Source organism: Semicossyphus pulcher, unplaced genomic scaffold (genome assembly GCF_022749685.1).
Source record: "Semicossyphus pulcher isolate SPU_LCO1_2020_fin unplaced genomic scaffold, fSemPul1.0.p SCAF_17, whole genome shotgun sequence".
In the NCBI taxonomy this organism is placed as follows: domain Eukaryota; kingdom Metazoa; phylum Chordata; class Actinopteri; order Labriformes; family Labridae; genus Semicossyphus; species Semicossyphus pulcher.
This window is the reverse complement of record NW_027211681.1, coordinates 15,610,772-15,626,597: the sequence shown is the minus strand read 5'-3', so window position 1 is coordinate 15,626,597 and position 15,826 is coordinate 15,610,772. Positions and strand designations below refer to the sequence as shown.

At 40.6% G+C, this 15,826-nt stretch overlaps 1 protein-coding gene across 1 annotated transcript in view; it reads left to right on the top strand.

Moving 5' to 3' along the window:
- Nucleotides 1–322: 322 nt before the first annotated feature.
- tbck (TBC1 domain containing kinase) overlaps nt 323–15,826 on the top strand; it is a 55,399-nt gene continuing 39,895 nt past the window's right edge. The window contains exons 1-21 of the mRNA XM_069666686.1: nt 323–389; nt 822–1,020; nt 1,542–1,614; nt 1,914–2,028; nt 2,142–2,215; nt 2,870–3,011; nt 3,117–3,177; nt 3,269–3,330; nt 4,007–4,068; nt 4,361–4,509; nt 5,302–5,440; nt 5,527–5,626; nt 5,934–5,983; nt 6,114–6,243; nt 6,490–6,588; nt 7,769–7,831; nt 7,938–8,064; nt 8,185–8,235; nt 8,317–8,400; nt 9,961–10,046; nt 12,613–12,649. Coding sequence (XP_069522787.1) covers nt 828–1,020; nt 1,542–1,614; nt 1,914–2,028; nt 2,142–2,215; nt 2,870–3,011; nt 3,117–3,177; nt 3,269–3,330; nt 4,007–4,068; nt 4,361–4,509; nt 5,302–5,440; nt 5,527–5,626; nt 5,934–5,983; nt 6,114–6,243; nt 6,490–6,588; nt 7,769–7,831; nt 7,938–8,064; nt 8,185–8,235; nt 8,317–8,400; nt 9,961–10,046; nt 12,613–12,649 — 1,897 coding nt within the window. The 5' untranslated portion in view covers nt 323–389; nt 822–827. The remainder of the gene's footprint in view (nt 390–821; nt 1,021–1,541; nt 1,615–1,913; nt 2,029–2,141; nt 2,216–2,869; nt 3,012–3,116; nt 3,178–3,268; nt 3,331–4,006; nt 4,069–4,360; nt 4,510–5,301; nt 5,441–5,526; nt 5,627–5,933; nt 5,984–6,113; nt 6,244–6,489; nt 6,589–7,768; nt 7,832–7,937; nt 8,065–8,184; nt 8,236–8,316; nt 8,401–9,960; nt 10,047–12,612; nt 12,650–15,826) is intronic.

Genomic DNA, 15,826 nt, shown 5'->3' with positions numbered 1-15,826 from the left:
TAAAATAACCGGATATGAAGCCGGCCTGTCACGTTCGCTGGCCACATGTTCTACAGATCAGATATTATCGAGCAATGCAAGGTGGCTATGACAATTGCCTGTATGTAATTACAATTATTAAAAACTAACTCCTCTAAAAATGAGAAAATAAACTAAACAACAACTTTGTTGACTGTTTTAAATAATTTTGTTCCATTTAAGGTTAAACGTGTTTGAAAAGTGTCTTTTCTGCAGTACCTCCGTCGCAGAAAAATAACGTAGCGGGTCACGCTCACTCTCAGCTGTTACCATCACATCGCAGAGGCAGCAAAGAAATACATATAAAACATATTTTATCGATAATTTCAGGTTAATTCAGTCGACATAAACATGCAGCCTTTTCATTAAGCGTGAGTAGACACATCTTTTCATGTAACGCACAATATTTTAAATCATTGGTTTCCTGCTCTGGCCATTTAGGCAGTTATTTTGATGAATTAGCTAACTGCAGCATCACTGTGCACACGTACACTGTATTTGTTTTGTTCACGGAGTTAATGTACAACTATATGATATCAGTTGATTGTGCTAATGACATTTGTTTTTGTCACTTGCTCGAATGGTCTTAGCCAGTGTTGAATCATAAATAAGGTTTAACTGTGGCTAAGCAGATTTAGTTCAAGTTTTAACTTCCTGACTAACACTGAATGGCATTAATGAGATATATTCTGTTAAATAAGCATACCATGCTGATATTAAGATAAAAATCATCATCTCAATCATAGTTTTATGTCTTTACATATTATTCTTATATCATATGAAAGACTCTTTCTCATCATCAGTGGAAGATGAGGCCCCTCAAAGACGCCCAGCTGGGGGCCTTCACCTTCTTTGCTTCAGCTCTTCCTCATGATGTCTGTGGAAGCAATGGCCTTCCTCTTACTCCCAACTCTATCAAAATCCTGGGCCGTTTCCAGATCCTCAAGACCATCACTCACCCCAGACTCTGTCAATATGTGGACATCTCCAGGGGAAAACATGGTATGACCTTCTGTTATGCTCTGTAAGGGGTCTAATGCCATTTTATATCGCATTTAATTATACGCTATATCAATTTGGTAGAAGATATTCTGTCCTTAATCGGTACTCTCACTGAGCGTATCACATAAAAATACCAGGCATTTTTTTTGGGCAGTCAATGTAGAGCTCTCTTCATTCCTTCTGATGACCTGCAGTCTTGTTTAATCCTGCTGTTAGGGTAGAATGCATGATTACTATGATTTATATATAACTCTTTAATTAATATATATCATAAAGCTTAGTATTTAAAGTGATGATCTTACTAATATAGGTTTGAGCTGCATTCCTCTTAATCCAACACAACAACATAGTAATCTACAATGTATCAATCTACAATCTAAGTTAACATCAGTCAGTGAGGTGCATTACTGTTTTGTACAGGTTTTAACCAGGTGTGTGTTTTTATTGTAAAGTGTAGCATGAATACATGCCTGCTTATTTTTTGCATATCTGTATTTGTTTTTTTTCTTCCTGCTCGACAGAACGGCTGATTGTTGTTGGTGAACACTATGAAAGCAGTTTAAATGATTTCCAAAAACAGGGGAAAACAGTCAGGTGAGATTATCGTTAGAAAATGAAGTTATCCATATATATGTCATAAAGCAATTGTTCTTTCCTCCTTTCACTTTCACTGGTGAGCAGTTCTTGTTTAAACCTTGTAGTTTTTATAATGTGTAGATCTAATAACCTTGCCATCTTCTGGCTGAGGTTTGGTTTGCATAATGACAACAGTGTATAAGAGTTAATAACACTCAAGTGTTGAAAATTCAATTCAGTTCTTATAGTGTTTGCCATACCCAGTCACCACTTGCCCCTTAAAATGGCTACACGCACTGTCTTCTTGAATATTTCAGCCCAGAGAAGGTGCTGCATGTTGCCTATGAGGTCCTTGAAGGTCTGGAGTTCATGAACAAACATGGTATGGTGCACAGAGCCCTCAGCGCGCACAACGTGCTAATGGACTGTAAGGTAAAAGTGCTGTGTTTTGTCTTTTTATTCCCCCCCAAGTCTTTACAATTAAAATGCAATGAAATGAATGTTCAAATGTACTGCTGTCATTTAAGATGGATTTTTCTTTGTAGGGGAATGTCAAGCTGGCAAAGTTTGGCCTTTATCACATGACTGATCATGGAGCCGATGTAGATTTTCCCATTGGGTACGTCTCTTTCTCCTCATTCATCACACAGAAAGGTCCATTAGTGCCTCTCTGGAACTCTTCAGCTGGTGGTTCTGAGCTATGTGAGCTGTCTGTTCAGGGTCAAAGGCCCACTCGTATCTGTTTGCTGTTAGTCAAATCATAAAAGAGGCAATTGACCATAACATTGATGCATAATGGCCCATCCTTTTTCGTGGAAATCAGGTTCTGGGGGCATCAAAATCGCTTCCTGGTTCAGGAACTGAGACAAATTGGTGGACTTTTATCCTAATCCAAAGGCCTTTGTGTTCTACCAAGTATCTCTGTGTAATATCCTTTTGCAGATTGAAAAGAGGAATGATGGCACATGCCAACGACTTTCAATAAAACATCTGGGTAGAAAAAGTAATAAATGTAACTGTCAAACAAATATGCAGGTTGTTCTTAAGGACAACGGTATATATGCTATTAACTGCCAGAAAAGTTAGCCATACCATCACTTCAGATCGAGTCAGTTTATAGTTTTGGTGTACTCTTTTCTTCTGTTAAACATGGAAGAAACAAACCTCACAGTTTTTGCTCAGAGTCATTATTAGGAGCATACTTAGTATCTGCAACAAACATTCAGAGGCTGACAAGGTAACTTGCTCATCTGTCCCGTGATCTTGACCTCAGGTACCCATCATACCTTGCTCCGGAGGTGATCGCTCAGGGCTCCTTCCACTCCAGTGACTCTTCTCATGATGAGGCTCCTCTGCCCTCGGGACCAAAGACTGATGTCTGGTCGCTTGGAGTTTTGCTCTTTGAACTGTGTGCAGTAAGAATCTTTCATTAACTTCTTTATACAAGAGTTTTGATGCTGTTTGAGTCAACCCGGTATAGATTTTAAACCTTATATTTTAATGCTGTAAATCGATTGCAGGGGAGACGACTGCTGCAGAATATAGAAATAAGTGAGAGACTGAAATTCATTCTGACCTTGGGTAAGTTAAAAGCACGTATTTACCTAAAGCACCGAGCTGTATGCTCTTCAGATCAATTAGGCTGATGCTGTGATATTGTTTTTATTCTCAGGTTGCATGGACGACATTGTCACTGTCCTTGCTGAGGAACATGGTTGCCTGGATACCATTAAGGTAGAGTCAAAACCACAGTCTGCTTTGTTCTTAATCAATAATATACTTTATATATGAGACATTTTAATTAATAGTATAAGGTGAAAAGGCTGTTAGACATTCCTGCCAATATTATGGGCATTACAGTGAAGACTTGTTTTGTTTTGAAAGGTTTTAAAACAAGAACATCTTGTGAGAAACTATTTTCACTCAGCGTTAATACCAAACTGCTCAGTTCCTCAGCTGTAACTAAAGACGTTTGAATACAATAAAGTCTCAAGTGAAAAAGACCTCCTAATTTAGATATATCTGATAAGTAAACAATCCTAATCTGAGTGAGTGTCTGTTTGCAACGTCACTGCTAACAATACGCTACAGGTTTTAAAAGCCAATGCCACATTCGATACTTGAAAGTGTTAAAGTGAGAATCAATTTCATTTAAAGAGTTTATTTGCATTCATTTGTATGTAAGCACTGTTTGTGTCATTTTCCAATTCCTAGAAATAACTTAAAATGCAGTTTTAATTCTGTTTAATAGTTTTAAGTCTTTCAATCACACATATGTTGTTCCTGTACCTTTAACTAGATTCACTAAGTTTTGTGACTTAATCTTCTTAATCTTTCTTGACTTTTGCTTGTGAGACTGTCTTTCAGCTTTATGTGTGCATACTGTATCTAATATAGTCGATTTTTACAGGCGCTGCCTGAGAATGTCCTCGAGTTGTTGAGGAAATGCTTGACCTTTCTTCCATCTAAAAGGTAAACAGAGGGTCTGGTGGGGTCATATGTTGTTGGAGGACATAAACCATTTAGTTGTAAAACCCACATGAGTCACACGGGAAAAGAATACCAGCATGACACCAAAATAAACAGTTTCAACTTATTGCCTGACAGTGCGATAAAAACATTTATGACTAAATGTTTAATAAAATCTTTCATCAATTTTCAGTTCTTACAAAATGACAACTTAAAACCACGCTCTCTGTTTGTGCATGTTTTGCTTTTATGGCTATAATGTGACTGTAATTATGACTTTGTTTATGTCTTCCAGGCCGACCCCTGCAGAGCTGCTGGGAGACCCTGTGTTTAATGGCGTCTCCTGCCTCTATACGCCCTTCCAGAAGCCTGTTAGCCTGTTCTCTTCTTCCCTGCGCTGTGCGCATCTGGAGCTCCCAGAGGACATCAGTGACCTTTGCAAAGGTTTGCCCCAACTGCAAACCACTGTGCATGCAGCCTTTCGCTCACACTTACACACCTGTAAAACCTTCTTAGTCATGACTACGATTATACAATTTTCAGAAGATGAATTAATGATCTTGAGGTGGCTTCGATTAGACATGCTGGCATCAATATTTATAATAGTTAGCAGATCAATAGAAGTATTTGGTTTAAAGACGAGAGTTAGAAAATCTAATTGGCAAGTCTCAGAGAAGTTTCTTTGAGTTTGAATTTATTAAGTATTGAACTTTTACATTTGATTTCTGCAGTTTTTGAAGGTAAAGTTTTGTCCTTTGTTTCAAGCAAAAGACATTCAGAGATAATTGCAGTGCATTCCTTTTTTGCACCCTCATATGTATTCTTGTACTTTTGCTGCTGCCGCTTATTTCCAGGAAATTTCTCATATTTAATTGTTCCATTCTTCTTCTGTCGCCTGTGAAACAAACTGAATGTAAAGCCCACCGGAAAATAAACTAGACCGAATACAAAGCATGACCGTGAAAGATGGAGTGGATCTCTTGTTGGTTTCCTCTGTGCTTCTTCATTTTGGAAGATGTTTTCTTAACTTTCCTGTTTCTTTCCTGTTTCTTCCAACTAGTAGTCGTACAGATGTGATCACATAATGAGTGTATAAATGGTATTCTTCCATCAGATGATATTGAGCTTTCTAATAATTCCAACTTTGAGTACTTCATCTATGAAAGCTGCAATACCACCTGTGCATATCAGGAGGTGTTCACTGTTTAGTGTGTGTGTGTGTGTGTGTGTTATTAGACGATGATGACGACTACCTGTCAGAGCGGGCCATCGATGAGGTGTACCATCTGTGGTGTCTGGCTGGAGGAGACCTTGAGAAAGAGCTGACCAACAAGGAGATCATTCAGTCCAAACCTCCAATCTGCACACTGCCCAAGTACGATATACAGTTGAAAACACTCTGATGAAGGCATTTTTAAGTTTTTGGTGATATCTGTGGAGTTAAAATCTGTTTTCCTTCAGTTTTGTGCTGGAAGACGGGGAGTCATTCGGCCAGGGAAGGGATCGGAGTTTCCTGCTTGACGACACAACAGTGACACTGTCTCTGTGCCAACTCAGAAATGTAAGACAACAAAGTGGTTAAGCGACAAATAAAATATTGTGTAAATGAGTGTATTGCGCATAAATATGGGGTTTGAGGGCACCTTATTGAACTCTTGTCCTGTCATTCGTAACCAACAAAGAGAAGACAACATTTCAAAAACAGCACTCATTTACTTTGTTCCGGGGATAAGTGCTTGTTCATCACACAAGCTGAGTCATAAACAATGCATCACTGTATTAATTTGTTAAATGTGCCTATGCCTGTGAACACTGTTGACAATTAAGACTAAGACACTTTAATAGATAACCAATATTTCCCTCTTCAGAGACTGAAGGATGTAGCCGGAGAAGCCTATTACCCTCTTCTGGAAGACGAGTAAGCAGCCACCATGAACTTTCCGCTTTCCTCCTCTCCTTCCCTGTCACTACTTCTCACATCACCCCTTCATTTTATTTTGGCTTGGGTAATGTCGTCTTACTTTCCCCCCCCCCCCCCCCTCCTTCAGACAGTCAAATCTGCCCCAGTCTAACAGCAGCAACGAGCTGTCGTCCACCGTCAAGCTGCCGCTCATCATCCGTGAGAGAGACACCGAGTACCAACTCATCCGCATCATCCTCTTTGACAGGCTGCTCAAGGTCTGAGCTCCATACAAATTCAAACAGTCTGACACACATGGGGACGCACTCAGAGCACGCACATTGGATGCTACGCAAATGAGCGTGTCTTTTCCAATTAGACAGAGAGCTTAAATATTTCAGAGCCTGGTGTTTTGTTGAAACTGAAATAATATTCCCTCTAACTGTAATCACTGTTGTTTAAACAGGTTATTGTTGATTGAAGGCTTATGAAATATATTCTCAGTTTGAATGTGTTGTCTTCAGGCCTATCCTTACAAGAAGAACCTCGTGTGGAAAGAGGCCAGAGTTGATATCCCCCCTCTTGTTCGAGGACTGGCGTGGGCAGCACTGCTCGGCATTGAGGTACTGTGTTGAGGATAGGTGCAGCTTTAACATTATTGTGTGCAGACTCTTTATAACTTTATATATGTATTTTTTAACAGTATTTTTACTGCTTTCACTTTAAATTCATGCAAGAAGTGCAATACATGACCACTAGCATATAAACTTCCCTTAAACCCTCCCATCTTCACCCTCCCTGACCTCTGTGCTCGTAACAACAAATACATCGGTGAAGAAAAAACAAGATGAGTACATTCCCAAAGTCACCATGATACCCAAAGTGTATAAATGGTCCCACATTTTTTCTTACAGTGTTAATTTCATTAATGAAAATTATGACAAAAATGTTCTTTAACGACCTTTTTTCCATGACGGAGACGAGACGTTGACGAGTTAAAAATTGATCTTCGATAATAAATACTCTGACGACGAGCATGTGTTGTTTTCGTTAACGAGACGAGACGGGACTAAAATGTCAGTGGTGGGCTGTCGGACATTCAAAATCAGTGATAACTTAAAGCCTGAAGCACCAGTTAGAGATAACGGGTATCACAGGCTCTGTGCACACTCACAGAAAAAGGGGCGTGCGGCGCATCATTTGATGCGTCCTCCACGCAAAAAGGAGCGATCATCGACTGTCTGCTTCAGTCAGACTGCTTAAATGAGAAGCGATGATGAACAATAATCTTTAGGTGCTGTGCCCTCTTCGTTCTTTTACTGTATGGATCATCTGCTGGAATCAAAGTGTTACCTCTACCTGAAGCAAACAGGTAAAAACGAAAGGGGAGGGAGGGTCATATTTTCTCTATGAGAAAACGTTTTGACAAAAAGAAATCACTATAATGTGATGACTTTTATTGACTAAAACTGGACTGAGATGTTTAAAAAGGGTAAAAATGACTAAAATGTGACTAACACTAAGAGGCATTTTCATTTGAAGACTAAATCTAAAATAGCTTCCAAAACGAACACTGCTTACAAATACAATTTGCCTTTGAGTATTCATGTCAGCTACATTTTTTATCAAAGCCCCCGTGCTAGGTCTTTCTGTTTCCTCCTGGTAAAGTCCTATAAATCGTTCTGCTTGTATTATGCACATATTTATAAATTCAACTTCTTCTCTCCTCCATGAAAGATCAGGAGCACCTTTACGGACTAAATTTTGTCTGCAGATGCTCATCTTTCTGTTTTTTATACTCAGGGAGACATTCAAGCCAAATATGAGAGCATCGACAAGGACACTCCCATACCAACTGACAGACAGGTAACGTATTTCTAATGTGAGAGCTGCAAAATCTCGAGCAGCTTAAAACGTTTCCAGAAATTTAGCCTCATTCTTTTGTTTGGGGCCTTTTTGTGCACGATTACAGATTGAAGTGGACATCCCGCGCTGCCACCAGTACGATGAGCTGCTGTCGTCTCCACAGGGACACATCAAGTTCAGACGTGTGCTGAAAGCCTGGGTGGTGTCTCACCCTGAGCTGGTCTACTGGCAGGGTAGGCCACTCTTCTGTTAAATTTCTCCCTCTCCGCTGTATTTGCTCTCTTCTGTGTTGTACTGAACGTGACTGGACACTAGGTGGTGCTCTTGTCATGCATTTTTGTTCATCACTTCAGGTTTGGACTCACTCTGTGCCCCTTTTCTCTACTTGAATTTCAACAACGAAGGTAAGAGTTTGAATTCAATCAGAGTCACTTTCCTTTTGTCCTATTTTGCTACCTCTCATGCTTCTGTCATTCTCTTCACAGCCCTGGCTTATGCCTGCATGTCCGCCTTCATCCCCAAATATTTGTACAACTTCTTCCTGAAGGACAACTCTCATGTCATTCAAGGTGAGATACACGGGAATAAACACTGTGTGTGTACAACTGCTGTGATAATAAATATAAAGTGTTTCCATTAAAGAGACCCAGTGTGTTTGAGCCTATCTAACAAACTGCCACAGCAAGTTAAAAAACAAGTATCAAACATGGTCAAAGCAGAAACGAATTATCACCGGCTGCCACAGAGCATCAGGCCGTCAGCTCATTGTTGATTAAATTTCGGCTCCATGTTGTTCCTAAGCTGTGAAAACTAATTTCAGTGTGTCTTAATGGAGTTTGCGGCTGAGTCCCATCATTTAGAGATAGGGAAACAAATGAAACCGCGAAATCCTGCAGAGAAATGTCACAAGCAATTCCTATGTGACTGATAAACAGCTACACAACACACCTCTTGAACTCTGCGGGGGATGTGGCTATTATCCTTTCTTTCCCCCTGCTAGATGCCCTGAAGAGCCAGTTACTTTTATCAGTCTGGTCTGAGCTGCTTTTTTTTGTGGATTTACAGTGTAGCAGAATGGTGGTAGTGCAGCATTGCACACATTATGTTTACCTTTCACATGTACTGAAGGAAGTTTGCAAGGTTGCAGAGTGGATCAGCAGTCAGTTTTTATTTTCCTTTGGATCATTAAAAACACAGAAAAGAAAAAGAAATATAAATATCCACTTGTCTCTGCAGTTTCTTTGTTGTAAGGTAGAAATAATTAACAAAAAGTATTTGAACTATAAGATCTCTATGAGAAACCAAAGTGTTTATTTTTTTTATGCAATGATTGTATATATAGATGGACGACGCGTCTCCATCTGCTCTCATTGTACGGAATTGATGCCAAAATAGCCCTGTGACGGGTGCTGACATCTTGTGATGGTGACGTCATGGAGAGTTGCGCAGTAGAGATCGGCGGGTGGAGCTGCCGTGGCCACTTCCGCTAACAAAAACACTTTACACAATTGAATTACTGAAAAAACTGCAAGGATCCCACATGTCGGCATGTTTAACAGCAGAACAGCTTCTTGTGTTGGTCTGAAGCAGACGTTCACAGATATGGAAACTTCAATGACTGTAGTGATTGTTTTAGTAACGTCTCCTCTCACCGTTCCTTCTCTGCTCTGCTAATCCAGAACAGATCGGCTGCAGGAGCTGGATTGGTCAACAGAGCTGTCAATCATCCTTTTTACAGCATCAAACAACTAATTAAAAATAAACTTGTCAGAAAAATACACTTGGACATAATCAGCATGATAACAACTAACTATAATTTAAACAGAAACCAATTAAAATGTATTTGGCGTGTATTTTGATTTTATAGTTTGACTCATGTCCCATCTGTTAACATGGAGGAGGCGGGCTTTATGAGCTATACTGCAGCCAGTCAGCAGGGGGCGCTCAAAATGTTTTGGCTTCACTTAAGGGAGCTGTCATGTCGTCCATCTTTTCTTACAGTTTTATGTGTGTGTATTGTGTAATACCTCATTTGACTATTAAGTCTGGTTCACTTACTGTGACGTTCTTTGGCACTCAAGCTAAACAATAGCTTACGTACTTGACCTTTTTTTTTGCCTGTGTTTCAGAGTATTTGACTGTCTTCTCCCAAATGATTGCCTTCCACGACCCCGAGCTGAGCAACCATCTGAACGAGATCGGCTTCATCCCCGACGTAAGTTACGAGTTACTTAAAAGGTGCAAGTGTTCTGATGACAATACACAGCAGCAGAGGACGTACATAATTGTCTGTTGCAAGAGTGCTTTAATGGGAAGTCAAAGATAATAAGAAAGAATTGCAGTAGGTGGCGGGGCACCAGGGTCAAAGTAAATCACCATCCATAGATCACTTAGAATATATCCTTCCATTGTCTTTGACACTTTTTGTTTCACATCCTCCTTCCCAGAATTTGTGGCGAGGGTCAAGTTCTCCCTGTAGTCCACCGCTGATGATTTATACAGCGACTAATGTCTGCTAGGCACACTTAATGATTGTCCCCTGCCAGGCTTACCTTATTTCTCTTACTCTGTGCCACCTCTTGCTGCCCTTCGCTTTCCTCTTTACAGCTCAGCTCAGACAGTGACAAGGTTAAAGCCTCTACCGCATCTCTGGGGTTTCAGTTAGTGCGCTGATAAATGTGCGTCACCTGTGGACCGGCCCGTGGGACATTACCCAATGAAAAGTGGGGTTTTTATCACAGAGGAGTCAGAGAGTTAAGCCTCTTCGTCCTCGTCCTCCCTTCAGTTTCTGATGCTGCAGCTCCTTTCCTGAAGTGGTACAAGAAGAGCACCAAACTGGGCTTTTTGATGCGCTTGTCCCCATTTAAAGTGTGCAGGAAAAAGGAAAACTGGGAATTAAGTTTTCCAATAATGTTTCCTGTAGGCGTTGTTTTTTTTAAAGGGGCCGTATCTTTTAAGTGGATAGTCTCATATTTTACACGGGTTTCACATTTTTGGGTGTTTATTGTTCACAGTGAAAAAAGTGAAAACTGCATAATTCCATTTTTTCCAGAATTACATGTTTAAAAAGATCGCCTCTGAAATGGGCCGCTCAGAACAACTGCAGGTTTCTACGTTCAACCTTGCTTTCGCTGAAATCGACCAATCGTCATTCACCATCATTCACCGTCATTCACCTCAGGCTGCCAACTTAAGGCCAAATAAACGATCATAGAGCAGCCATGTTTTCTACAACTTTGGAACAACAACTTTCTACAACTTTGGGGCGGGCGCTCCCCCACGGAGATTGTACACGAGGGGGAGGGGCTATGCGGTCACTCCAAATACTGTCAGCTAATCGTGGCTAAGGTCTGACCTTTTAATGGCAAAACATCTTGTTTGTTTCAGGAGGAAGGAGAGGCTCTGAAAAATAATTACATTAAAATATGTTTACAACTAAACAAACTTTACCAATGTTATTCAAAAACACATTAGAATACTAGAAAATTGATTGCATAGCTGAAATATGTCCCCTTTAAACATCTTGTCTTGAACAGATGTGCAGTTCAGCATCTTGTTCATCTGTTGTTCAGGCTTGACACTGACTGCATGCACAGTGGAACCAGCATTGACTTGCCTTTCAAAGGAGGCTTTGTCAGCCTGTTTTCATTGTTAGGCCAGGATAATATTGGAATAAGCATTGTTGATACAGCTTTCATACTCGATGTCAATCCCAGTAATTAGACTTTACAGACCATAAATCCCCCTTTTCTTTGTGAACTTCGGAGAACACTCTGAACGGTTGTTTTACTGAGGCAATAAATCTATCGGCCCCAAAAGACCAAATGTCACTGCAGCATGAAATGGATTTGATTTCCTATATACGCATACGGAAACATGCCCAGCTTAGAGCAGTTTGTCTTTCAGAAAAAGACAAATCTTTTGAAAGCTTGCAGAAACCTCGAGTAATCTTCAGAGATGTTGTGGTGTTCAAGGGCTGCGCTCCAGTAAGGCCTTAAGCCATCGGTAGAGACACAGCTTGCATGTGGCCAGTGGTTTAATTCAGGCCCCTCTCAATTTGGCCACATCTCCTCTCCTGGGTTGGCCATTTACACCTACACTAATCCAATCTGGCCGGACTCGCGGTCCTGCTGCCGAGCTGTTGAAATTGAGGTAGAGACTCTGAGTGCAGTGGCTCTCTCTCCCCTTCATCAATCCTGGGCACAGAAGAGGTCTGCTGAACAGTCACCAGCTCCGCCGCAATTAGCCATCAATTAACTGGCTGAGATAAGCTCCAGCTCTCCTGCACTCTGTGCTCCAAACCCTCGGCCGCTGAATAAAATAGAGCCTGAGCAACTGTAGCCAGGGATTGGCAGGTGTTATAACAGGTGGTTAATGGTGGAATGTGTGTGTGTGTTGATATGTGAGGGAGTGTACGGTCTTTAATTTCAATTTCCATGCATTTCCCCTCTGGGAAAGTGTGGAATGGAGAGAGTGCTATAGGAGAGAAAGGAAGGATGGATAACAGATTGGTATAATGAGATTCATTGTTAGCGTTCTCCCCACTGACTAATAACCAAACTCAGCAGTTTGCTCTTTATTGCCGTTTGTTTCTCAGGGGCCGTAGAGATGTGCAGCCATTTGTGCTTGTGCTTCTCTTACAGACAGAAAATCTTTAGGGAGAAATGTTCCATTCATTTCATGTGAGCTCTCAGAAAAATGTTATGACATCCTGAATATTACATACAAAATAAATGCTACATTATTTCCATTAATGTGCTCTGTTTTTTCTCACCAAACAGCTGTACGCCATCCCCTGGTTCCTGACCATGTTTACACGTAAGTAGCTTTTCACAATGTGACAGTGCGAATAATACTAAACTTTCAGAGGGTATTTGAGTCTGCTTCAATTAGAGTATCAATGAAAGGGAGAAAAGGTCAGTGGCTCCAGTATGGACAAGTTCTGAAGGGTTTTCTGTTTTTTTCTCCTCTGGGTGACCTTTATGCCAGCTGCTAATTAATTCCAACCCTAAAGGGAAACGAGTCGACCGCTCAGTGCCACACTACCTCAGATCTTCACCAGCTCATATTTATTTTGTTTTTATCTGAATACATTCATAAAAATCCCAACATGAAGCTGATAAGACAACTGCTTGCAGCAATGTTTCTTCTCCATGTTGAAAAAAAAATCAGACACCCCAAAAAAATCTGAACTCTGAGTCCACTTATTAGCTTTTTCTGAGCTTTCGCCTGCGTCTTAGAGTCTACATCAGAGGATTGAGTTTGATTAGTTGTGGTTGATGATCCTCAACGGCATCAAAACAACCTACACGAATGACAGATTCATCTTTTAGGTTCAGTTGATTGACTGAGACATTAAAAAAAGTACTTTATTTGAAAACTTTATTTCACTAACATAACACTTTATGCTACTTTATTACTTATACAGCGCTACATTTCTGAACAAATATATTTAAACTTTTTACTCAATTTGACATCTACAGCTGGAGATCTTATAACATACATATTATCTCATATTTGATACATTGTGTAAATACAGCATTTAAGTGTTTCTAACATGTCACTGCATCAGTAATAAAGATCCGATAATAAGATGAAATAAGACTCACAGGGGGGCTGCATGGTGGTGAAGTGGTTAGCGCTGTTGCCTCTGTTGTGTGGAGTTTGCATGCTAACCCTAACCGCTAAAACTAAACACGTCCGCTCCTGGAACTGTCTGTCTATGTAGCCACAGCATTAACCAACACCGGGACGAGATGCAGCTGTTACGGAAACATAAACGGACAGCTCACGGAGCGGCCGTACCGTGGAGTATTTACTTTTAGCGGTTACATCCGCAGCACACACACGGCGTGAGGTTGTGTGTGCCAACAGGAAGTAGGAGGATCAATTAATCCATTTGCAATGCAATAAAGCACGATGCCAACAGGCTAACTGTAGTGTCGCACAAATGATGATAATGCCTTCTTCTTCTTCTTTGAGTTTTAATGGTGCAAACGGCTGTGGAAACGCAGACAACAATGGGCCACAGGAACTATTTATTTCCTTGAGGAGAAGTTCCTGGAACTTTTGGTCAAAAGGCACCTATGTTCTCCCGCGCATGCGTGGGTACTCTGGCTTCCTCTCACAGTCCAAAGACATGCTCGTTAGGTTCATTGGTGACTCTAAAATTGCCCCGTAGGTGTGAGTGTGCATGTGAAAGGTTGTCTGTCCTTGTGTGTCAGCCCTGTGATTGACTAGTGATCGGTCCAAGGTGTACCCCGCCTCTCGTCCAATGACAGCTGGATTAGGCTCCAGCCCCTCTGCGACCCTGAACAAGACAAGCAGTATAGATAATGGATGGATGGAAGACTGACAGGGCCATTCATTAGAACATGTTGCCAATAGACTGGAGTGTGTTTTGAGACTGGTTTTAAATCCAGCAGTTAAACCAGTTAAGACCGCAGGTAAGTAAAAAGGTTTCATGAGAATTTTACCCAGAATCCCAAGTTTGGGTCAGAAATGGATCGTGGACATTAAACCTTAGTTTGTAACCGACAAAGGTCATTAGTATGCAGATAGACGTCTGCACCAACTGTCACATCTCTTTGACTGTGTTGCTAAACAGAGCTGAGCTGCAGTCTTTACAGGCTTATTATAGCGCTCCCTGTGGGCCAGTCTGCACCATCTCCTGCGTTTAAGTAGTGACTCACCAAGACTGTTCATGCACTACATTACAACTAGAACATCTAATTGTGTCTGACATATTTTATAAACTAGAGTATGCCAGCTATTGTGGGAGCTGTTTGGAAAATATTGATTACATGATTTTACATTTGGCAGAAAATACACATGTAACGTTTTCTAACCTGCAGATTCAAAGGAAAAAATACAGTTTGTCTGGATACATGGGTATGATATGGAAGACAAAATCAATCTAAGTCCAGTATCGAAAAAATAAAAAGCCTTATAAAAGCTTATTAAATACATTATATAAATAAATCAACACTCATCGGCAAGCTTGACCTCCTCAGGAGAACCGCCGTGATGCGGGATGTATTTTTATATTGTAATGACCATATTTATTATAGACGTCTACTAGACCTTTACTGTCCTGAGTGCCATAAATTAGATTTTGAATACCACATCCTACCCATGGATCTTTGCACTCTGTAATGTAACTTCATGAGCACATGTGGGTGTAGGGTCACAATAAACAAGTGTGCTAGTAGTGAGCTCGTGAGGACCTTTATGCAGAGCTATTCACTATGATGGGATATGCTCCTACATTCTGTTCTAGGGATGCACACAGTAAGTAAAAAGCACCTCTCTAATAGAATCCATTAAAATAGCCTCAATGCATCCGCTACCTTAGTGAAGTTTGTAATGTTCAGCGACTCACAAGCTTGTAATGTTAGAGCGTTGATCCCATTAGGGACATTTTTTAGGGGGTCTAGTTTATGCTGTTAAATTAGACAGCATTACATTGTATGGTCTTTATGACGCTTTATTTCCCCCAGTACTTATGGGTAATAGAATAAAATATTTTTATGAAGTCAGCGTTCGTTTCAGTGTCAGTAGGTCAGATGATTTGGGTGACTTCAGTGCTGTTTTTAAAGATTTAATCTTGAATATTTTCATTTAAATAAATGCTTCTTAGGTCACGAATGAGGTAACACAATAGTGATTGAGCCAATGGCCCACTGATGAAAGCCTTTGAATTTGGGTGTCCGTGGCGCCTTTCGTGGAAAAAATCCCAAGCGGCGCCCAGTTAGTGACGCGTTTTTCCATCACCCAGCAGTGGTTGATCTGCCAGAGAGGGTAGGCGGAGCTAAGCGGCTGCTTTTCCGGTCTCTGCAAGTGTTGTGAGTAAACAGTAATCTACTATGGCTGAACAAACAAAGAAAAGATCGATGACTACAGATACAACTTCAAAAATAAGTGAAAATCCAAAGAAAAAGAAACAAATGTGAGGCTTAGATGAAGCAAACAGTCTAAAAAGGAAAATCAAGAGTT